The sequence below is a fragment of the Coturnix japonica genome, chromosome 2, assembly GCF_001577835.2.
Source record: "Coturnix japonica isolate 7356 chromosome 2, Coturnix japonica 2.1, whole genome shotgun sequence".
Lineage (NCBI taxonomy): Eukaryota > Metazoa > Chordata > Aves > Galliformes > Phasianidae > Coturnix > Coturnix japonica.
Window position 1 is genome coordinate 125,048,660 of NC_029517.1, and position 23,671 is coordinate 125,072,330.

The 23,671-nt window shown below is 43.3% G+C and overlaps 1 protein-coding gene across 1 annotated transcript in view; it reads left to right on the forward strand.

The window, feature by feature from the left end:
• The window catches only part of NSMCE2 (NSE2 (MMS21) homolog, SMC5-SMC6 complex SUMO ligase), a 117,398-nt gene that overhangs the window by 16,492 nt on the left and 77,235 nt on the right, over positions 1 to 23,671 (forward strand). The window contains exon 3 of the mRNA XM_015856275.1: positions 9,564 to 9,670. Within this exon, the coding sequence (XP_015711761.1) occupies positions 9,564 to 9,670 (107 nt within the window). The remainder of the gene's footprint in view (positions 1 to 9,563; positions 9,671 to 23,671) is intronic.

Sequence of the window (23,671 nt, forward strand, 5' to 3'; positions counted from 1 at the left end):
GCCTGGCAGCCAAATTTCTCTAAATATATTGAGCATACAGCTGTGTCATCTTTCCACCTTGCACTGCTTGCTGCTGCAGCTGGAGTAAGGCTGACCCTGCTGGGTAGCTGCAGTGTCCACTCTTGCAGTGTCTGTGACCACTGATAACTTATTTGGCTTCTGAACTCAGGAGTGCTGGGGTTGTTGAAGCAGAAGAACTTAGAATGGGAGCCTGTGTGGGCTCAAGGGAAAAAGACAGTCATGTTTGAAAGTCTCTAATCAAAATATTTGACATTTAAAAAGCAGACATTTTGGCATTTCTCCTCCCCCAGCTGTTTCACTTTAGGTCAATAATGTTACAATTTTACTGCTGGAAGAGCATTCATTTATATCTGTGTGATGCTGTTACAGTTGGTTGTGGATGCTCAGCTTGAATTTTGAGTTCTTTTTGTATGGTAACTATGGGCACAAAGTGAATGGAAGTAAGTCAGTGCTGGATTGTCTGTCTTGAGGTGAAGGGTTCCCTTGAAGTGAAGGGTTTTCTTTGTCTTACTTTCCCATATGATATCTTCTGTAGCTTTTACTCCTGCCTACTGCTATTTGAGCTTTGCCTGTATTAGAAAGCACAATGCTGAGGTTTAGCAGAACCAGTTTGTTGACTCTCCCATGCTTCTCTCTGTGTTCCAGCCCTATTTTCCAACCAAGCCATTGATGTTGCATCGTGTGACTGCAATTTCTTGTGGTGCCAGAAGGAGCGTGTCTCATCTGTGCAATTAGATTTTGAAACTGATGGATCTGCACCAGACTGGGATGTTATGGTAGTTTGAGCCCAGAACTAAGATAGTGGCATTTACTGAAACGTTATATTTGATTTAATAAGCTCTGATGAAGGCTTGCTAGCTTTCTTTAAGAGCTGCACTGCCCCCAGTTCTGGACAGAGTGTAACGTATCTGAAAATTTGAGAATTCATGGGTGAAAATGGTTTATTTTCCTGTCTTTCCTGCTTCTTGTTTCTCATTTCCTCTCGTTTCCACAAAAGTCAGTTTAGGATGGAAGACATAAGAAACTATTACATTTAGTTTAGTGGATTATGCAGCTTGAATGAGCTTCTCTAAGATGAGAGCTGTAATACTAATTAATGGAAGCCAAGTTTATTTTGTGAAGATCCTTATGGTATTGTTTACAGTTGGATAATAAGAAATATACCTTTTATTAGAGACAGACTTGCACTTCACCCTAAAGTACTTTCACCTGCCAATGCTATTTAAAATAAGAAACAGTTATTTACAACAGAAAGCATTAACTGTTGACTGGTAAAGAAAAAAGGGGGGACTATATCAGTGGGACTTGCAGTGCGTAAGCAGAAATCCAGTGTTAATATAGAGGAAACGGTGCTTCTTAAAAGAAAAATCCAATATGTTGGAAATGAACAAAGTGATCTTGCTGATATTCTTTTACAGGGGAGGTGTTGGATGCGGCAGCTTGTGAACTTTTTCTGGAAATGGAAAATACTCTTACAAGACTTGAAATAAAATACTCCATTTTAAGTAGCAGTTTCAGAAAGTGTTCTGAGGGATCAAAAAAGAGCAATTATTGCAAGGGGGATCGTATAATAACGTGAGTTGGAAGTGACTTGTAAGGATCATGGGAGTCCAACTCCTATTTCCAGAAGAGAAACTTTTGTCCCAATTTTTATCTTGCCAATATCAAGTTCTGAAAGGAGAATTTGGGTAGAAGGACAGCGGTGGACTCTGGTTTTCAGTCTTCCCGGGTGTCCCATCTCTGGTGCTCAGGAAGGCTGGGTCAGCAGCAAGCAGCTCTGGGCTTTGAGCTCTGTGGTTTGATGCAGACATGCCCACGCCTCCACAGGCCAGCAGCTGGTTAGTCATAGGAAAATCCTTTCCCATTGAAATTAGTAGTGAATGTTGTTTTCAGCCTCAATTTCAACATTTGTTGAAATCCACCGAGAACAGAAGGGTATATATATAGTTGTGAAAATAGAAGATTTTAGCAAACTTTATTTTATGAGCGTTTGGCCTGAGATGTGTGAACATAACAAATAAGTACGCCTTGTACTTGCTTAGAAAATACAGGTGTGGTTCCTTTATGTACTTCTTGGCAAACAAGTGGCTTAGGAGTGTATCCCCAAACCAAGCTCCACTCTGCCACAGTCTGCCACTTCTCAAGTGTGCTGGTAGAGCTGTTTGCATATCTGCACTTTAAATTCAGTTACGGGAATCCCATTGCTTTAGGGGGCTTGCTTTTGTCGTTGATCTTGTATTATGGCCTCCCCAGAACAATATTTTTGTCATGAATTGCTTTGTTGACTGAATTTATTGTATGACTATGAAAAGTTATATTGTCACAGCAGAGGAGAAACATGGATCTCTTTCAAAGATCCCTGCCAACCTCAGCCATTCTGTGACTCTGTGATACAAGAAAACTGATACAAGATTATGAAAGATAAGGGTTTGAGATGCATCTCCAAACTCTTCAAATCCTTTATCCTCCTTTCAGTGCTCCTATCTACTAGTTAGACTGTCTTTGTTAACTTTAAATTGGTTTTCTGCCAAACCACACAGATGCTGGTTGGTAAAATAAAGATTAACATCACCATGTCTGTGGAATTTAGTAAGGAGAGTATCATATCATCAAAGAATATACTGAGTTGGAAAGGACCCACTAGGGCCATTTGATTCCCACTCCTGTCTACACACAGACCACTCAAAATTTAAATCCTGTGTCTGAGCGCATTGTCCAAATACTTCTTGAGCTCCATCAGACTTGGTGCTGTGACCACTGCCCTGGGGAGCCTGTTGCAGTGCCTGACCACCCTCTTGTGGGTGACCATTTCCTAACTCCCAACTTGAACCTCCCTTGGTGTAGCCATTCCTTTGGGTCCTAAAGAGATGCTGGCCAGGACCAAAATAGTCTGGTGACTTCATGGGCTTTAGAGTATTGTCAAGCAAGCATCCATATTCATTTGAGTCAGTGTTCTTGTACTACCTACCTTTGTGCCTTGGTACCAAATGTTTGGCACCCAATGTAGAGGTTACAGTAGTACAAATATGTACATATGATACAAGGACTTCTGTTATTTCCTATAGCAAACTGGAAAATTATGTCTTTTTATTTTTTGTGTCTCTCAGCCTAAGTTAAACTCTGCTTGTGTTAAATAATAGTTTAGGTTGGATTTTATACAGTAAAGTGTATCAGCTCAAGTTACAGTGTTTGCTAAATCAAACTCTCTGTGACAGCCCTGTTTATTTCATTAGGTGTTACCACAATGTCAGTAGGAGTTAAGAGATGTTGCCCTTTCTTACCAAGCAATCTCTGTGGATACTATGGCAGAAATATTCAGTAAGATAGATCTTCATTACTGCTCTCAAGTCTAAACTACATCATAATGACTTTTTAGCCTTCCCCTCATAGGCTTTAAGAAAAATAAGCATTGTAAGGAAGTAACTTGCAAAAGGACTGCTGACCCAGTTCTACTGGCAGTGGGGTTTTAGGAGTTTCACGTTGAACAAAAGTTTCATGATTACTTTATTACAGAATAGTATAGCAAGTTCTTTTTAAAAGTGGTTAGTGACGCTGGGTGCCTCAGCTGCTCTGTGCCCACTATGAGATGACTCTGTTTTCAGAACACATGCAATGCCCACTCCCTGAAAATGCTGGCCCCTTGAGATGCTCCAAACTGGGCATCCAGAAAGGAGCCATCATGTATGGTCCATTTCTATTGAAATTCTGACTGTGCAATATAATGTGTTTGCGTTTCATTTCCATGGGACTGGCAGTAAACTCCTGGGTCGCTGAATCTTGTCACTTCCCATTTCAGACAGTCACGGCCTACAGGGAAATGACTTGTAACGCAGAATGAGTTTTCCTGTCAGGAGCAGTTTGTAATCTAACAGATGCTCTTGGCTCATTTTACAGATTATAAAGAAAAGAAAATTAATCAGAAAATACTGGAATACTGGATAATTGAAGAGGTTTTTTTTTTCTTTCTTTTTCCCTCCAGTCATCTGCGAAATAAAACAAAAGCCAAATAGAAAATAATGCGAAGTTTTAGGAGCCATTCACAGTTGATAGTTTGGTTGGAACCATGGGCACAGTCTACTAACAGTTTTCCTTTGCTGGTCTCTCCTTTGCAGTTACTAACAGTCTTGTCTCCCACATACCTCTCACTTTTCTTCTCCCTAGTCAGATCTTTTCCTTTGATGGAATATAGGGAACTTGGATTCACATTCCTTCTTTGCTTGAGAAGACTTGAACTGGTATTTGTAGCTTTGAACTCACTTTCATCTATCTTCCAGAAGAATGGTTTAGAGATAGAGGTTGCTGGATATCAAGGAGTATCACAGAACAGTTGAGGTAGGAAGGGACCTCTGCAGATCATCTCCAATACCTTGCTCAAGCAGGGCCACCAAGAGCTAATTTCTTTTTCCCTTGTGGATGTTTCATTTTGGAAGGCACATCAGCTTTCCATTGGAGCACTGACAGCTCAAGGTATAGGTCTGCAACCCACTCACACCGTGAGATTGTAACTATGTGTGAAAGGTTTCTATGCAAGTGGAATGGCTTCATTGCAGAGCAGTGAGGGTGCAGCTCGAAATACACTCCAGCCCAGTTAAGGCATTTCCTGAGAAGCTGGAGCTGTCTTTAGGACTGACTTCAGCTGTAAGTAGCTTCTGACTGTTCAATGGCAGGAAATTTTGCAATTACTGCCCTGAGTTCCCTTTACTTCACCAGCTGTCATTCCTGCTCTGGTTGTTGGTGTTCTGATCGGGAGTATTTTTTCCTTCTCTTGCTAATTGCAGTGGTTAGTTCCCTATCCAAAGGTCTTCACTGACACTGTCTGGACTTTCCAGTTTCAAACATTTGGTTTTCATATGAGAACACCTACATTGAATTAGTTTTCTCTGGCCTTTTGCTGTTCCTGTGCATTGCTTCTAGATTCCTTTTATTTATGTATTTATTTATTTATTACCATTTCAGTACCATTTTTGTATTAATAAAATATGTTACAGGTCAGAGGGGTGAGGCTCAAAGTAGAAATCTTCAGTGAGAGTTTTCTGAGGAGCTGTCCATGTACCTGGAGGGGAAAAAGCCAAGAATAGCCCACAGTACTGTAGAAGCAGCCTCTTGTTTAAGTTCCTGTTGGTCTTTATGGTCTGGGATACCAAGGCAGGATCCAAATATATACAGATAGAGGAGAGAGCTAAACTTGTCTCCTGCGTAGCTCTGTACCCTGTCCACTCAGCATCTAGAAAGTAGAGGGACATCTGTCTACAATCTTCTCGAAGCATTTTATGCATCTGTTTAGAAAGATTCACAAAGTGTAGGTTGGTTGATTTCTTTTTTCCAGATGTATCATCCAAATTGAGATGCCATCAGTTTTGAACCAACTAGATACAAGAGTGAAGGGAGTGGTGGCATGGAGTGTCTGTGCACTTTTCTGCTTTGAAAATGAAGTAGTTGCTAAAACAACAACAAAGATGCTTAGCTGTATCCTGAATTGAACATGTACATTGTCCTCCAGAAGATAGAACTAAATTACGAAGTCCTGGAGCCTGTACTCCTCTGCTGTCAGCAGTTGGAACCTACTGGCAAAGCGTGTGTTTTCTCTTGCTGCTGGTGCACATGAAGACAGCTGTGTACTACTGCTAACACTGTTGGCTCGAGTAACAGATGTTTGTGTTACATATGTTTTAACAGTCTGAAATCTACAGGCAATAGTTTACCGATCTTCCTTTGCCTTGTACTATGGCAGAGCCTGATGGTAAAAACTATGTGTAGCCTTGAAAGTCAAAAGAGCATAATAGGAAGTGCAGGAGATAGAATTCACAGTGTCTTGGTGTATGGCAAAAGAAAGTGATGATGGTGACTTTTAATAGGATACAGGTACTATAGAGCAGTAGCAAGTAACAAAGAAGGAAAACCCCTTCCAGTGACAGCTCAAAAGGAGAGTGATCTCTATCCACAGAGATGCTACTCCCTCAGCTGCCTACCCTTAAATGAAGGTGAGGAAACAAAATGAACAATAAGTATGAATTCAGATGTGAGTTTGGGGTAAATGGTTGTCATTTTAGGCAAGCATTAATATAGGAAGTGTAAAAATAGTCCTAACTTGACTACCCTGTTATTGTAACTTCTGTTTTAGCACCTTGGGTTCACGGTATGTAACTCTGTCCTGATTGATTACAGTTTGAATCAGCAGTGGGGCACCTGAGCATGACCAGTTGGATCTCTTACTAGGAAGGAGAAATAGAACTCTTGCTGCTCTTTACGTTTTGTTACCCAATGTGTAGGGAGGCGTTTCAGTGTAATAGCCCTCTTTCCATTATAAAAAGAGTTCATGAAGTCACATGTGCTTAAATTCATAATGATGAGATGTGGAATCTCAGCTAATTTTAACGTGATGCATGTGGGCCTTTGAAAAATAAAAATTACAGCCTTGAACTGGGCTTTCTGTGAGTAAAAGATGTAATATTGCAAAACGTGTAATCTCTGGGTGGTGAGGGTAAGCACTTGTGGAGAAATGCTTACTGAACTCAACATGTTTAGCCTAGATAGCAAAGAGATTTAACTACAGTATGCAACTTTGATGGTATGTTGTGGCAGTAGCTAGAAGTATATGCAGAGAGTTCAGAATGCATTCCTTAGATATGAATTAGAAACAAGATTAGACTAAAGTTTGATTAGATAACACAATGGCGCTCTTCCAGCACTTGCAGAGCATTTGATTTTGATGTTGAGCTGGGTTGGCTTGCAGAGTGAAAGGTCTGAGTGCTTTGGAGAGCTGGCTGGCAATGTAGCTGGAGTCTGGCTGGAGGGTGCTCAGCAGATAACGCCGTCCCTGTCTGATGGAAGAGGGAACGTGCCTCGAGTCTTTCTTTGCCAGGAATCTCCACTGCCCTCCTGACGACTGAAACAAAAGTAGCAGGGAGGTTTGCAGAGCAAGCAGTGGACAATGCCATCTGAATCTTTCAGAACTTAATATCAGCACTGAAGTTTGATTCTTCTTCTTCTTCTTACAGTGCTGTTGCACTAATGGATTGGTGGAATCCAGGATGATGAGTTGTGGGGTCGTAGTCAGGATAGGTAGTGAAATCTCCTAATTTCTCATTTCTCGGTAAGACCAAGTCAGCCAGGGGGTTCTGACTGGTCTGTGACAGTATCTATCATAAAGAAACATTGAACATGCTGGCATTCCTGCCATGGTGAAATGCAAAACCTTGCATACTCATAGAGAAACCCACAGCTTCTCATCAGGTGTACACAAGTTCTGTTCCGCATTAGCTTTTCCCGGGGGGCTGAAGTGAGTTAGGAGCAGAGGAGCTGAGTGCAGAAGGTAATTGTAGTGTCCAGTATAGGGTTGCAACTGTTTTCTAAGGTCAAATAGAACATCTGTAATATAAGTTTTCTTTTACATCTCCTTTGGTAGCTGGGCAGATGAATAGCTGGCAACAAGGTGGGAGACTTCTTAGCTCTCATCTATGACTTGATCTGCAGGTGGAAAACGTGTTCCAGTATCTGTCAGAGATCAGCAGTAAAGGATGGACATCACTGATGTAAATACTATCCATCAGATGTATCTGTAGTACCTTCAAGGGCAAGCTGTGAGCGTTAGTGACAGAAACATTCGGAGTATTCACAGCATATATAACATACGTACCTTCATGTGCATGAAAGATCATGAGCAGGGAGATGACTGTGAACATCGCTGAGACTTAAAGCAGGCTGGCAGATGGGCACAACAGTTCAGGATGTAAAGAAACGCAGGGCAGAATGTCTTACAGATAATGTCCCTCTTCCTGAGCCGTGATCCATCTCTTTGGTGATTTTTAAGTGCGAGTAAGTTCAGTTATTATTCTTTGTCTAAAACTATTTGAACTTAGGAGAGGCAGCTTTATTATACTCTTGGTGTTTAACAATGCACTTTTCTTCCCCTAAGAAAATGATTTAGGCCACTGTAGTTTCTTTATGTCATGGATATGATTCATTTTAGCCATGGGAGGAGAGTGACAGTTACTTGCTGCACAAACCTTTCCTGTGATTCATGGAGTGCCATTTATGTCAGCCTTGAAGGAGACACTTCATATGCATCCTAGCAGGAAGGAAAAAGAGCCTGAAGACAGTTACCAGATAGGATGTGGAAATCGGGTGGGAGGGAAGGGAGAGGGGAGAGGAAAATGTTGCACAGGATGCCAAAATTCTGTTCTGTTATCCATTTACCTACTTAATGGAAAATGGATATGTACCAAGCTTATATATAATTAAGGGAAACGTTGTAACTGTAATTGCCATGTTCACAAAATAGTAAGGCTTATTATATAACTTCTTTGGGTAAATGTATCTTAGCGCTCCTCCTGCCACCTCCGGGATCCATCACTGTTTCATATGGTGAGCAGTTCCTAGCCCTGAGTGCTGCGTTTCAGCAGGTTTCAGGTGTTGCTGCTAAGCTGGGATGGCCATGGACAATGCTTGGTCTTAGCTTTGTGCACTGAGGGATTTTTGTGCTCCTACATGCAAATGCAGTTAGTAGTGTACGAGCTTGCCAAATAGGAAACGAGCTTCCTTTATTTGCACACACGTGCACAAAATTTAAAGAGCTATACCATGCTTCTCCTCCTAAAAGTAACAGTGCAGATTGGCTACTTAAGTTGCTTGTAAAGGAGAATTCTCCATTAAATGGTTGTTTCTATGCTACATGAGGACTGAGGGGGCTCTTTCACGGCTTCCAGCTGCATCTCATGGTTTTCTCTATCCCTGGAAAGTGCAGATAGGAATAAACGGGAGCAGGAGAAGTAGAAATGTCTATTTCCTAATTCCTGAAGGTGGAGATGTTATTAACTTCCTGATCAGGTTCAGGGCTTGTGGCTGTTCTTCCTCCAACCTCTGTCAGCACTCATGGCACGTGCAGTGAGTCCTTTGTCAGCTGAGATGCACAGCAGCATCAGAATGGGAAAGCAGGGCTGTAGTTAGATATGAAAGGAGTGATGGTAGGAACAATGAAGAATAAGAGTGGATGTGAATCTCTAAGCACGTGTTCTGTGTGTTCATTGATTTTTTCCTGGCGATTAGAACGTTACTGCTGATTCACCAATATTACTCAGTTTTCCATTATGGCTTGGTTGTCTCAATGCTGTCTCAATTTTGATTGCACTCTATCTGTGCTTACTGGGGACAATGGGCTCTAAGCTATAGCTGTGGACTGTACCATACTGAAAGGGCATTCAAGTTTCTCGTGAATTTTTCTGAGGCAACGTGATGAGTCATGAAATACAACTTTAGCAGAAAATATCCTGATTGCCTAATGACTAGGTGTTGGTAGCTGAAATTACACACACTCTCTCTGGTTCACATGAAACCAGGGAAGTGTCCTTCTGAGTAAGCTGTTTGTTTCAAGTTACCAAGAAATGTCAAGGTTTACGGTTGCAAAATAGGAAAGAACTATGTGTTGGAGGAGCTTGGAAACACCTGCTGTGCCTCACGGCATTAACTGCACCATCTGTAAAGGAAAAATGCCGCCTGCAATGTATACAGCTGATCATCCATGTGCAACGTGCTTTGTTTTGCAGATGATGAGAGGGATGTTAGAAGTATGGAAAATGTCATGTTAGAGTATGCTGTACTGGACAGAGAGCTTCGTCATTACATGAGAGCAATTGAAGAAACAGTAGATCAGGTAAACTCAACTTCTGTAAAGGTTACTAAAACCGTATCCTTATTTAGCATTGTCCTTTAATAGATACAAATGCTACGTTAAAGTGCTATAGCAGTAAAAATAGCCCTTGAACAGTATAAAATCCTGAGGTCAGCAGTCCGCTGTTCACCCTGATTACACGTGTATGTGCTGCTGCTTTCCACTAACTCCTGCAGCAGGGAGCAGTGCTGTGGCACTCAGTGTGTGGCTGTGGGTGCAGCCACGGGCTCCAGCGGTGGAAGATGGAGGTGGCACAGTGCGGGAGGCGGCCCATTTCAGGAGCTACCAACTGACTGTGGCAGCAGAGGCACTGACGATGCCTGATTTCCGCTGTCTTTTGGCCCACGTGGGTTTGCTGATGCTTAGTAAGGGTGAGTTTGTTTAATTGTCCACCCAGTTTGCTGCCTGAACCCTCATTTCTGCAAGAGCCGGGGCATGTCAGTGTTTTCAGTGGTTTCCAGCTCAGCTCACGGCGGTTGCACAAGAGGTGCTATGAACCTGGAGGTGTTTTGCGCAGCTGCTCTCCGGAGCGCTGCGCTCATCGTCGGTGGGTTTGTTCAGCCTAGAGAAGAGAAGGTTGCGGGTGACCTCATTGCAGCTTTCAATACCTGAAGGGAACTTATTCCCAGGAGGGGAGTAAACAGGCTGCCCAGGGAGGTTGTGGATGGCCCGTCCTTGGAGGTGTTCAAGACCAGGTTGGACGGGGCCCTGGGCAACCTGATCTAGTAAAGGTGTATGTTTGGTGGCCCTGCCAGGCAGGGGGGTTGGAACTACATGATCCTTGAGGTCCCTTCCAACCCGGCTCATTCTGTGATTCTGTGGTACCGCGGCCCACACGAGGCCGGACCCGCCGCCTCCGCTCGCCGCAGCCGCAAGGGGGCGCCATGGCCGCGCGGTGCCCGAAGCCCGCGCTGCGTCCCGGCGTGAGGCTCCGTGTGTCCAGCAGCGCGGCCTGGACTGCGGCCAGCGGAGCTCAGGTACAGGGGCAGATCCACACATCCACAGGGTGTATTTCATTACTATCTACAGCCTGAGGGCAGGAAGGCCACACAGAGGACCTGCGTAGGCTGGATCGATTGGCTGAGGCCAACTGGGTGAAGTTCTACAAGCTGTGGTGCCAGGTGCTGCGCTTTGGTCACTACAACCCCAGGCTTGTGGCCTAGTGATTAGAAAGGATCTGAGAGTGCTGGCTGACAGCTGGCTGAGCATGAGCCAGCGGTGTGCCCAGGTGACCAACCGCATCCTGGATTGCATCAGCAATAGTGTGGGCAGCAGGAGCAGGGAGGTGATAGTCCTCATGTACTCAGAATCACAGAATGACCCGGGTTGGAAGGGGACCTCAAGGTCGAGATAGTTCCAACCCCGCCTGGCAGGCCACCAAACATACACCTTTCTAGATCAGGTTGTGCCAGGGCCCCGTCCAACCTGGTCTTGAAACACCTCCAAGGACGGGGCATCCAAAACCTCCCTGGCAGCCTGTTCCAGGACTAACCATCTAGGAAGAACTCCCCCTAGACATCCAACCTAAATCTTCCCTCTTGTCGGAACATGTAAAAGCCATTTCCCCGTGTCCTGCTATTGTCAGCCCTTTACTCAGTGCTGGTGAAGCTGCCCCTTGAGAGCTGTGTTCAGTTTTGGTTCCCTCGCTACCAAAAAGACACACAGGCCCTGTGGTGTGTCCAGAGGAGGGCAGCGGAACTGCGAGGGGTCCGGAGCACAAACCTTATGGGGAGCAGCTGAGGGAACTGGGATTGTTGAGTCATAGAAGTGGAGGCTCATGGGAGACCTTGTCACCATCTACAACTCCATGGAAGGAGGTTGTGGTGAGGTGGGGCTCAGTTTCTTCTCCCACGTAACAGTGGTAGGACAAGAAGGAAAGGCCTCAAGTTGCACCAGAGGATGCTCGTGTTGAATGTTTCTTCTCAGAAAGCGGTGAGGCGTTGGAATGCTTTGCCCAGGGAAGTCCCTGGAGATGTTCAACAACTGTGTAGGTGTGGCACTGAGGGACATGGTTTAGTGGGCATGGTGGTGATGGGCTGATGGTTGTACTGGGTGATGATAGTGGCCATCTGAGCCAGATGCTTGGTGGAAAAATCATAATTCATGTAATCAAATGTGCGTTCAAAAGGAGCTGGAAAATGTGTCTACATCAGCAAGTGTCGGACTGCACACACACTGTTCCTCGTGTAGCCTTTAAATATATATTTCAACACACATCACCAAAGCTGCAGTCCTCTCAGCCTATACTTTTAGGAATGGGACAGTTCAGAATTGTTTCCTTTTATTGGAAGTAATAATGATTTCTAAAGCTTTCCTAATAAAATATGGCGTCGTCCTCATATCGTTAGAGATTAGTGGTTTGTAACTGATACATGGTAGGTTTATATTTTAATTGTAAACTGTTAACAAATTGATCTGTTATTACTGAAACCCTATAATAAGAATTTTCAGTAATGTCATGTTAGGAGTATAAAGAGGGGAGAGTATAAATGCTTGTTGTGCCTTAACTAGCCAAGCACTCAAACCTGAATTTGAGAAAGCCCTCTAGCCAGACTCCTGCTATCTCTGGGCCCTACTTCACTGGGAGTTTTCTGTCCTTTCCACTGCCTGTATGCTGAGCAAACCTTTGAGTGAACGAGAAATAAATGTCTATAATGTAGAACAATATCTATGAAGTAGAACAAATATATGAATTGTTCTCTAAATATTAACAGTTCATGCTTTGTGCTGGAGAATAGCTGTATGCAGTGCCTTCAGAACTGTGTAGTATATTTCCAGTTACCTGTCAGAAATCAATTTGAGATTTACTTTTGGGTAACAAAGATACTGTTGCTGAATGTAGGGCAGCACCTGGAGGTAGCTGTAGAAAGGGTTGGGTTTAAAATAGCCTCTGCTGGCTCAGTCCCTGGTGCCATCTGAACTCCTTGCCTGAGGGCACTGAGCGGGAAGCTGCAGCAGCTCATTGGGTTTCGTGAGCTGACTGCTTTTTGTGTATTGTCTTAAGAATAATTGTCTCAAACTGGAAAACGTGTTTTGTCTGATTACTCTGTGAGTTTGCTGTCATTTTGTCAGATCTGCAGCTTCTTCAGGCAGCTGTGAATCTGAAGTGGGTTATATTCTGTTCTACCTTCTAATCACCTGCTTGTAGTCCATGTCCAGCTGGAAGTTAGAAAGGTAAGGAGACAGCATCAGTTAAAATGCCAGATTTATTATTTTATTATGCGTATGTTTAAATGACCATTAAGGAGGTAGTGCACAAAAGAAGCGTGTCATGTAGATGACAGATAACCAGCATGGGGATATGGCTGCATGGTCTTGAAAGCTGCTTTTTGTTGGTTTGTGCTGCAGTTGGTAGAATGCAGAAGGTGAAACACATCAGCATCCTCTTCTGGTTCAATCAGCAGCCCGCTGAGTAAGAAATGAACAATTGAATCACGGTGTTTCCAACAATAGGCTGTGAGAAACCCTTTGTCTGAGGAAACTCCCTGTGCCACTGGATTTTCTTGTACCTGTGGAATGACTGCACTCCTGCTGCTGCCTTTTTGACTTTTAACAAATATATTTTTAAAAATAAGTTACCTAACATTTGGGTCCTTTCCAAGCAAGGTCAGGACAATACTCGTATTTTTCACGTAGCAACAGCAGCAAGAGAAGACTCATGGGGCTGGAGGATGTCTTGCTGACTGCTTTATGTGTAGGTGTGTACGAGAGTGATTGGGACCCAGGTTGACTTAGACATCTCAAGCATCCCCTACCCTGGGAGCGCTCCCAGGTGCTCGGTGACAGCATATTGTGCCTGCTCTCTAATTGCTTTCTAGGTTAGAAGAGTTGTTGGCTGTGGACTCCCAGTGCACGCTCTTCTTTTTAAGCATTTGGCTCTTTGAGAGCTGGGGTAAGTTTTCTGAAGTTCCCAGATTTCTCTAAATAAAATGAATCACAAGATACTCTAGATCTGTCTAGAAAACAGGGAACACCTAACTAGTTGTCCTGATGTTGCACTGTTCCAGCCTCTCTTTTCTTCTACACTCTCATGTCTCATCATCGTCATTAAATTTGGCAGGAAAAGAGAACATGGCATTATTTTTCCTCTGCAAATGAGAGGCGCACTGAGTTTGGTACTTGCCAAGCAAGTATTTGTCTTGCTTGTATTATGTCTTCCTTTTGCTAAATCTCAGTGCTGTGAGGAAGTATGAAATCTAAACCCGAGTGATGTGGAAAGAAAACATAAGATATGTGGTTAAGAAAAGTTTTAAGGGTCATACTTAAGGTATGGCTGAGAGCAGGAAGAGAAATTGCTCTTTGCTGCTGCTTGTTGACTTGCTATCTACTAAAGAAGCCACTTCAGACTAGCTTATGGAAGCTTATAGACTTATTATAGAAGAAATATAGTATGGACATTGTGCCAGATCCATCTCATGACTCGGGCAGGACAATAGTGGGAAACAGTATGTGACTGTAGTTGTGCCTCTGCATAGGTATAATAACATAAGGCTTAATAAATCTTTTGCAGACAGACACGCTTAATCCTGGCGTTCCATGGCTCTGGAATTCTTTATCATTTTTAAGTTTATCCTTTGCAATTCCTTTGATGTAGTTTATAGTCAATAGCGGAGTGCTTGTAGTCTCCAAACAGCGGCTCAAACAGTATTGCCCTATTGTAGCTGTGTACTTCATTCCTGCAGAAACTGGGACAAAGATGCATTTCGACACATTTCTAGTGTTTACTTTCTAATATTTACCTTTTGTCTCTCTGTGTGTTGGGCAAAGCATTTGATAGAGGCTGATTTTTAGTAACCCATGTGTACAGTTCATTACAGTAGTACCTTAAGAGCCCACATTTAATAAGCCGCAGTAGAAATACTTGTCTAGTAAGCAGTATATAAAGCAGTAGGAGTAGTGTAGTAGCGTTCTTTGATTTATGTGGGTTATACAGCACATCTTCAGTAGTGTCTCGTAACAAGCATAAAAACGTGCTGCTTTTCGGAGTCTTAACCCTGGAAGCCCTTGCACATGAACACCTGTATGTTTGATTTCTCTGTGGTGACATTTGTCAAGCGAAACACGTTCCTAAATATTTGCAGTGTCAACTCCATATTGCTGAAATGTGTCTTGGCTGTGTGGGTAGGGGTGAAGCAGGAGGGTCAAAGCTGGTTGCAGAGTGAGGATTTAGGTGAAGTGTTCCTCATGCAGAGCTGGGACCTCCGTAGATGGGTTAGCAGCAGTGAGAGTGGTTAGAACAAACCTGCAAAAGAAACCTGCAGATTTCCATCTTAATTTGAAATCTCTATTTGCTATTTGCTCCTTTTCTGGGGAAAAGAAGGCTGAGGGGAGACCTTATCACCCTCTTCCAGTACGTGAAAGGTTCTTACAGTGAGAGTGGGGCAGGTCTCTTCTCACTAGTGACAAGTGACAGGATGAGGGGAAATGGCCTCAGGTTGTTCCAGGGCAAGTTTAGGTTGGATATTAGGAAGCACTTCTTTACAAAAAGGGTAGTTAGGTACTGGAATAGGCTCCCCAGGGAGGTGGTTGAATCGCCATCCCTGGTTGTGTTTAAGAGCCGTTTGGATGTGGTGCTCAGGGATATGATTTAGTGGAGGGTTTTTAGAGTTAGGGTTCTGGTTAGGCTGTGGTTGGACTTGATGATCTTCAAGGTCTTTTTCAACCTGGGTAATTCTATGATTCTATGATTCTATATTGGGCAGTGATTTTGTCCTGTAGGTAGCAAAGTAGCCGGGGACGAAGGAAGGCTGGATACTATTTTCAGGTCTGCTAAGAGCTGATGTGGTTGACCATGACAAATTGCATTGCTCTGTGCCATGGGCTACAGTCCCGTGTTCATGAATGCCACTTTTGTGTAGTACCAAATGGCCTGATAGCAAGTTCTCATCAATTAAGGCAGATCAGATGATACCACGCTCCTGCTGCCTGCATTGCTCCTTGCAGGACAGACGCTACCTGATGGGCATAACTCAGTGCATGCTTAGAATTGGCAGAGTGAGTTGTGTTTCATCAGTGCATAAAGCAGTGGTGGTGTTTTTGATCTTGTTCTACACATACTGAAACTGAATTTAGCGTCTAACCCAACCACGGTCTCTGTTTCCACATCTGTGAAATGTGAACGGTAGCTCAGTCTGTAAAGAGATCTTTTATTTCCTATCTGAAGATTTCAAAGCAATTTGTGTTTAGCTTTGCTATGATTTTATTTTAAAGCTAGGGATTGTAATTGACAGTCCAAACTGCTTCTGGGATTCCAGAGGGTCAGAACAGAGAACAACTGTAAGTCCCTGTGTTTTGAATCCCTGCTTTTCTAGGCAATGTCTGCATTTCAGAGGCAACATGAGTTAATGCTGTCTAGCTGAGCTTAATCTAATGGAGGGAGATCAAATTATGAGATGTTCTATTGGTAGGTGTTGAGGTAGGCAGCCAGTGCAGATGAAAAGGCCATCTTCATCTCCCATCAGGGATTATTGTTTTTTGTTGTCGATGAAACCTATTGCTGGAAACAGTGGAGCCGTAGCTTCGGTTGATCAGCAGTGAAAACAGTCTTTCAAATTAACCACCTCATCTAGAAAGCTCCTGCTGACAGCACAAGGATTTAAATGCTGGGGCCACTGTTGAGGGGAACGCTAAGGGCTGAATGATTCTCAGCAGTGGGGGGTTTTGACTTGAAATTAATTTCTCCTGTTAATTGAACACACCCAACTTGATCAATGTCTTTGGGGAGACAAGTTTGGAATGCTTTCCATAAAACGTCTCTCCAAATGTTCGGTATTGTTTTAATTAGTATAATTGTTTCCAGATAGTTTGTGCATATTTGAATGTTCCTCCTCCGAAGTTTAAATGTTAGACGACTCATCTAAAAACATGTGCTCTCTCCTCGTATGTTTTCCTGACCTTATCAATAAAAGTATTCAGCCTCACAGATCTTCCCTCTGTTCAACTCTTAGCAGCTTCCTGATAAATCAATGAAGTGTTGCTTACAACATTTATAAATCACACTTTTTTTTTGGTGCTGATACTGCCATGAATGGTTTTGTTTTTGTTAAAGGGTGTCACTTAGATCTGTTAGAAGTTATTACTGTCGTTTGGAGCTGCCTCGTAGCTCATGCACCTGATAAATTCCCCAAACACACAGAAATGAAAAGCTTTGTGATGTTCCTACTGTTAATTCTGACTTATTTTTTTTCCCAAGTTTGTGCCTTACTGCATTGCCACTGCTTTACTATGAGCGTTTCATAGCATTTGTTCTACTAGATGCTCATCCTTTGTTCAAAGCTGTTCCTATGCTATTTTTTCCCCGGCAGTCTGTCGTGTGGGTTCTGTGTAGAGCAAAGCAAATTCACAAGGGTTTCTGGAAAGGTGGCAGCTCTCGCAGGGCAATCTCACAGGGTGTGGTTTTGTGGTGTGTGGTAATTGTTGTAATGATGATGTGTGGGCTGTGAATGAAGTATTTCTCCATAGATATTTTTATGCTTACTTGAAGGTGATCAAGGGATACAGGTAAAGGCTGTGCTGTACTAGGGTCCAGTTCAGTAAAATGGTATTGAAACAGAGGGTTTCTGGACTCAGCTGTTAAAATCTTTGCTGTGCCACCTTTACAGTCTCTAAAGGAACTTCCCACCTTCTTCATGTTGCTCTGTTAAACTCTACTAACTAATGGAACCTCATCATCACAAGTCATAGAATCACCTAGGTTAGAACAGACCTTCAGGATCACCAAGTGCAGCCATCATCCCATCACCAAACCATGTCCGTTAGTGCCATGTCCCATAGATCTCTTAAGTACCTCCAGGGATACCAACTCCACTTCCTTGGGCATCCCATTCCAATTGCTTGAGCACCTTGGTGAAGGAATCCTTACTAATGTCCTAAAGCTAAACCTGCTCTGGTGCAACTTGACAGCATTACAACCTGTCCCCTGACACCTGAGAAAAGGGTCCAACATCCTCCTTGCAGCAACTTCCTTTCAGGTAGTAGTAGATTGCTGACCTCTCCCTTCAGCCTCCTCTTCTCTGTACTAAAATACCTCAGTTTCCTCAGCTGCTCCTCATGATTTTTGCTTCCTGGTACCTTCACCAGCTTTACTGCTGTTGTCTGCACACACTCAAGCAACTCATCGTAATTCTTGTAGCGAGGAACCAACAACTGAACGCAGTATTGGAGGTGTGGTCTCCACTGCTGAGTGCAGGTGAACAAACTCTTTCCTAGTCCTGATTCCGTGCTATTTCTGATGCACGCCAAGATGTTACTGACCTTCTTGGCCACCTGGGCACACTGCTGGCTCATTTTCAGCCAGCTGTTGTAACCTGGGTCTTTTTCTGCTGGGCAGCTTTCCAGCCACTCTGCCCCATGTCTGTCCTGTTATGTCCCAGGTGCAGTACCCAACATTTATACTTGTTGAATGTTAGATGATTGGACATGGCATATTGATTATATTTGGTTTGTTGGGCAACTGCTCTTCTTCTCTCCCTGCTTCCCCCCTTTCAGCCTTAGGGTTTAGAATCCCTTTCTTGTCCTCTTCTTTCAACCAAAACTGGAGCTGGCTGTTACTAATTTGATGGCATGCATTTGGAGAAGGCTTACAGAAGCATTGGCTCTTTCCCATCCACAACAGTGCGTGATATCTCCTGGCAGACAAAATCTAACAGAACAGTAGAGATCCTGTTGAGCAATGTCTTACAAGAATCCGACCTACTAGTCAGATTTGCACAGAACTGTCCTAGTCAATTATAATGATGTATGCCTCTGCTAACGCTGTGTTAGCTAATTAGTGCTGAAGATAGCTAGTCATTCTCTTTAATCTACCAGTTAAGTTTGCATATGCCTGGCCTCCTTCATCAGTCAGACTTAAAAACATATACGCAGACAAATGCCATCGACCGGGTTTATATGCGCAGAGTAGAAAACTATAGTTGTAATGTGTATTAGTGCCCCAAACAAGCCACTTCAAAATCCCACAATGCTCGTAAGTACTTTAAATTGTTCTTTGTGGTGCTTTTAAGTCTGTTAATTTGTTAATAGAAGAACATTTTTTTATGGTAAGTACAAAATCCAGATAAAGTAAAAAGCACCCAGAGGATCACAGGTGTGGCTTTACTTCTGTTCAAAGAGAGACTGTCAATTATTTCAGATAAGAGATGACTATAATAGCAATAAGCTCAGCCATGGATGGAACAGAAATGCTTATTCGTTATGTGTCACATAAAAACAAAGGGCCCTGTAATGAAATTATCTAGCAGCAGGTTTTAAACCAGAAGAGGAAGTAACATTTTACACAGTGAATAATTAAATTGTGGAATTAATTGCCACAGGATGTTATGGAGACCAGAAGCATCAAAGGGTTCAAAAATTCACTGGACAAATTCGTGGAATAAGGACTCACAGCTATTAGGTACAAATACAGTCAGAGTCCTGGGAAATCCCTGAACTGCAGGTTGCAAGGAGTAGGGGAAGTATATGTTGGGGAGCAGCTGAATATCTTTGTATTCGTCACTCTTGTTATACTCTTTCAGGTTTTTGCTGCTGCCAGCGTTAATGATGAGAATATGCCAGATAGATCTTTGGTCTGATGCAGTGTTCACATCTTTATGCAATAGAAATCAAACTACATAAAAAAATACAGGACATTCACGCACTGCTGCATCCTGAAATTGATGTTGGCTGGCTACTTAGTTTTAGAGGAATAACATTCACACTCTGTTCCAAACCTTTTTGGGAGTGTAATTCTATCTAAAAACTACCTTTCGCCTCCATAATTGTAATATATAGAACATCTTCAGGGTATCCAGTAGTTTATCTCTGTGTTCTTGCTCTTACATTTGATGATTTATAAAATAAGTAAATTAACATCTCCTGCTCAGGGCATTGTTACATAATTGAAAAATTCTTAATCTCAAAGCTCACTGCAAATCTGTATCGCAGAAAACCACACAAACCATTTAATAATTAGGTAACAGCAGATAAAATCCTCCTTGAAGTTAGCATAGCTACACCCACTTGGACCAAAGGAAAGAAAAGCCTTCAGCTAGATCCTTGTCATGCAGCCAGTTTTCTCCCTTAATGCCCAAGAAAAACTTAATAACTTATTCAAAGTAACAGATCGGGCATGTGACATTGATGAGAGAAGGTGAACTACAGCTCTGGGTGCGTGTCTTACAGCGCTGCTTAGATATGATGGAATTCCAGCTGTAGTACCTGCTCTGATCCCAGGCTCACCACATAGGATCTACTTATTTTAATAGATGACAATCTGAAAGCTCTGAGAACAATCTTTGAGATTCTTGGATTAGTGAAAATAAAAGTGACTCTTATATACTTACCAGTTTTGTTGTGCACTAGAAAGGTGGTCCAACCAGGGTTATATATGTGATCAACAAAGTTCTGGCATCGCTGCATTTTACAGAAGAAAACTGAGAGCCCACAAAGCATGAGTTGTTGTTGTTTGTTTGTTTTTAAGCAAAAGAACGTATTAAGTTTATTGTCAGAAAAAAATGTGTTTTTATACCTTTTAATTTGCTGAGGAGAGCTTGGGTCCATCGTTTTGTGACTCTTCTGCAAGTAGCTTTTGCCTTTCTGCAAACTCCAGTTTCTCCATGTCAGCCTTGAGGGGACATGTCTCTCCATGAGGGGAGACCTTATCACTGTCTGTAACTCCCTGAAAGGAGGGTGTGGCGAGTTGAGAATCAACCTCTTCTCTCGCATAACTAACGATAGAACTAGTGAGAATGGCCTTAAGTTGTGCCAGGGGAGGTTCAGGTTGGATGTCAGGAAAAATTTCTTCTTTGAAAGAGTGGGACAGGCTGCCCGGGGAGGTGGTTGAGTCACCATTCTTGAAAGTGTTCACGAAACATTTAGATGATGTACTGAGGAACATGGTTTAGTGGGGAATATTGGTAGTAGGTAGATGGTCAGACTGGATGATACTGGATGTTTTTTCCAACCTTGGTTATTATGTGTTTCTATGATTCTATTCTTTGATTCTGCAGTGAAATGTTTTGCCAGGTACCATCTGCCAGTTAGATGTCAAACTAAGATTTACTATAGGTGTTACCCTCTCAATGTAGCAATCCCACTGATTTTCGATCTACTGACTAGACCATGTGATTATATTCACCACTCTCCCCATGTCTGCCTAGCAGGTCATTTCGTCATGTAGAGCAATCAAGTTGATCAAGTATGATCTACCATTTGTAAGTCCATCTTGATTAATGCTGATTGACTTTTTGTTCTCTGCATGTTTGGTAGTGCATTCCAAAAGGATGTGGTACATAATCATTTCAGGGACTGAGGTGAGGCTAACCAGCTTGTAGTTGCCCCAGTCCTTTCTCATGCCTTTTTTAAAGGCAGAGATAGCACTTGTTTTTCTCCTGTTGTTGTGGACCTGGCCTGATAGTGATATGTTTTGTAGGTGACTGACAAGGCATCTTGGAGTCACATCAGCCAGTTCTCCCATAGTATTCTTCTAGAGAAGGTGGCAGCCCATGACCTGGACGGGTACACTCTTTGCTGGGTGCAGAGCAGGCTGGAGGGCTGGGCCTAGAGAGTGGTGATAAATGGAGTTAAATCCAGCTGGCGACTGAGCACAAGTGGTGTTCCCAGGGGTTGGTACTGGGGCCTGACCTATTTAATATCTTTACTGATAACTTGGATGAGGGGATTGAGTGCACCTTCAGTATGTTTGTGCTTGTCACCAAGTATTGATCTGTGTGAGGGTAGGATGGCCCTACAGAGGGATCTGGACCAGCTGGATTGCTGGGCTGAGGCCAGTGGGGTGAAGTTCAACAAGACCAAGTGCCTGATCCTGCACTTTGGCTGCAACAGCACCATGCGACACTGCAGGCTTTGGTCAGATACGCTGGAAGTCTGTGTGGTAGAAATGGACCTGGAGACACTCGTCGACTCTTGGCTAAACGTGAGCCAGCAGTGTGCCTAGGTGGCCAAGAAGGCCAATGGCATCCTGGCTTGTATGGAAAGTGTTGCCAATAGAAGTAGGGAGGTGGCTGTTCCTCTGTATTCAGCACTGGTGACTATGTCTAGTCTTCTTTTACAAGTCCTGAATCCTTCACCTTCTGCTTACCTTCTCAGTCTTTTCCTGGATCCTCAGTGCAATCAATGTGTGGTCACTGCTCCCAAGCTAATATTGGAGGCCATGTTTGCCACTTGTTCTTCCCTGCTTATGCTCATTGGTTGAGTATTGGCCTTGCCTGGTCTCTTTAGCAGCTGTATTGAAAGTTTATCATCAGCGCAGTCTGGAAACATCCTGGAATGCTGGCACAATGCCGTGGTGCTCACATTGTTGAAATCCCCAGGGAGTACCAAAGCCAATAAGTGGGTTATTTTATATTATCCACTTCTTCCCATCAGTCAGATCATCTGTAAAAGGTCCCCACTGCCATGTGACCAGTATTACTCTTGCCTTTGCTTTTGATTGTAAGATTCCTGGTGGATCTATCTGTTTTACACTGGAACTCTGCGTGGACAATGAGATACTCTGAAAGAAAGTGCAGCTTTCTTTTCCCGACCTATTCTTCTTAAACAGTCTTTATGACACTTTTCCAGTCATGGACAGTATCCCATTTCATCTTTGTGATCCTGATCACAATCGTAAGTCTCTGACTCTGCATGGACTTCCAGTTCTTCTTGTTTATTGCCCAAGCTTGGTGCATTACTTTCCAAATGCTTGCCCAAGCTCTGTGTATTTGTATTCAGATACTGGAGGTAAGGCTCTGCATGCCCTCCCTTCTGAGTAGGAATGCGTAACTTTCCCTTCTAGGCTTTTCTCACACATTCTTTCTGCTCTATATGCACCATCTCCTTACCTCTGGGCTTAAGTACCCATCCCTCAGCAAATTTTATTTAAAGCCATTCTTGCTGTGTGAGCAGATTTCTTCACAGAGGTGTTTTTCTCTTTGTCAGGTGGCTTCCCTATCTTCATAGCAGTCCTTCAAGGCATCAGTCTGCTGGCTACATCTGCTAGCCAAACTTCTCCCTTGACTAGAAGAGTTGAAGAAAGCAGGACTGGGATTTCTGCCATCCCATGTTTGCTCAGATCTCTGTGCTTCATTTGAGCTGCTTGGGATTTCCCTTGGCTGTGTTACTTGTGTTCTACAGGGATTAGCAGCAAGTGGCAGAATCTGGGAGGCTGGATAAATGATGGCAATCTCTCTGCACTGTAAGTGACCTTGGCTCTGGATGAGGAGCGTACCTGCCTGAATAGCAGGGCTGAATTCATCTGTCTTATGTGGGGGATCATCAGCAGTCACTAACGTGGCTGCTTCTTAGTGCTGATAAAAATCCAAAGACTTGAGATACCACTCAGTATTTGCTCCCAAAACACCCACTGCTTTTCCAGACTGTTAGTGAGGCACAGCTGGAGAAGGGAACAGCTTTATTCCTGTTACCTGAAGTCACTGGCATCCAGCTTCTACCCTCTGCTTGTTCCTGTCCTCTTTCTTTGGTCAAACTTTCTTTCTTGCCCTGCTGGCCTCAGCCTGGTGCCTTGGAGAAACTTCTTCAAATCTGTTGTTTTCCCTTGCATCAGCCCTGATGCAGCAGCGGCATCTCTGAGATTTCTTATTCTCCCTGCAGTCCGACTGACTGCCATGTTAACTGCTTTACTTCTCTATTCATGTCCCGATGGCCCGCTCCTTCCTGCTGGGGCTCCCCTGGTGGGCAGGAAACTGATGCAGGAGAGCTCTGCCCCTCCCGAGACTCTCACCTGGCAGCAATCTGCTCACACTGACAGTGAGTTCTTTTGTTCCTGCAGTGTGCCCTGCCTTGTGATTGCTGCTACTGTCATCCATTGCTGCTTCTTGCATTGCTGTTCAAAGCCAGGGCTTGGATCCGGGGATGAGTTAATTCTGCTGCTTTACAAAAGGGATTAGCAGCCCTTGTTTAGGAGTAGACAAATTATTTATGATTGTTGATTTATGTAGGATTTGGTTTTCTGTGCTTTCCACAACAACCATACAGTAAATATATGTT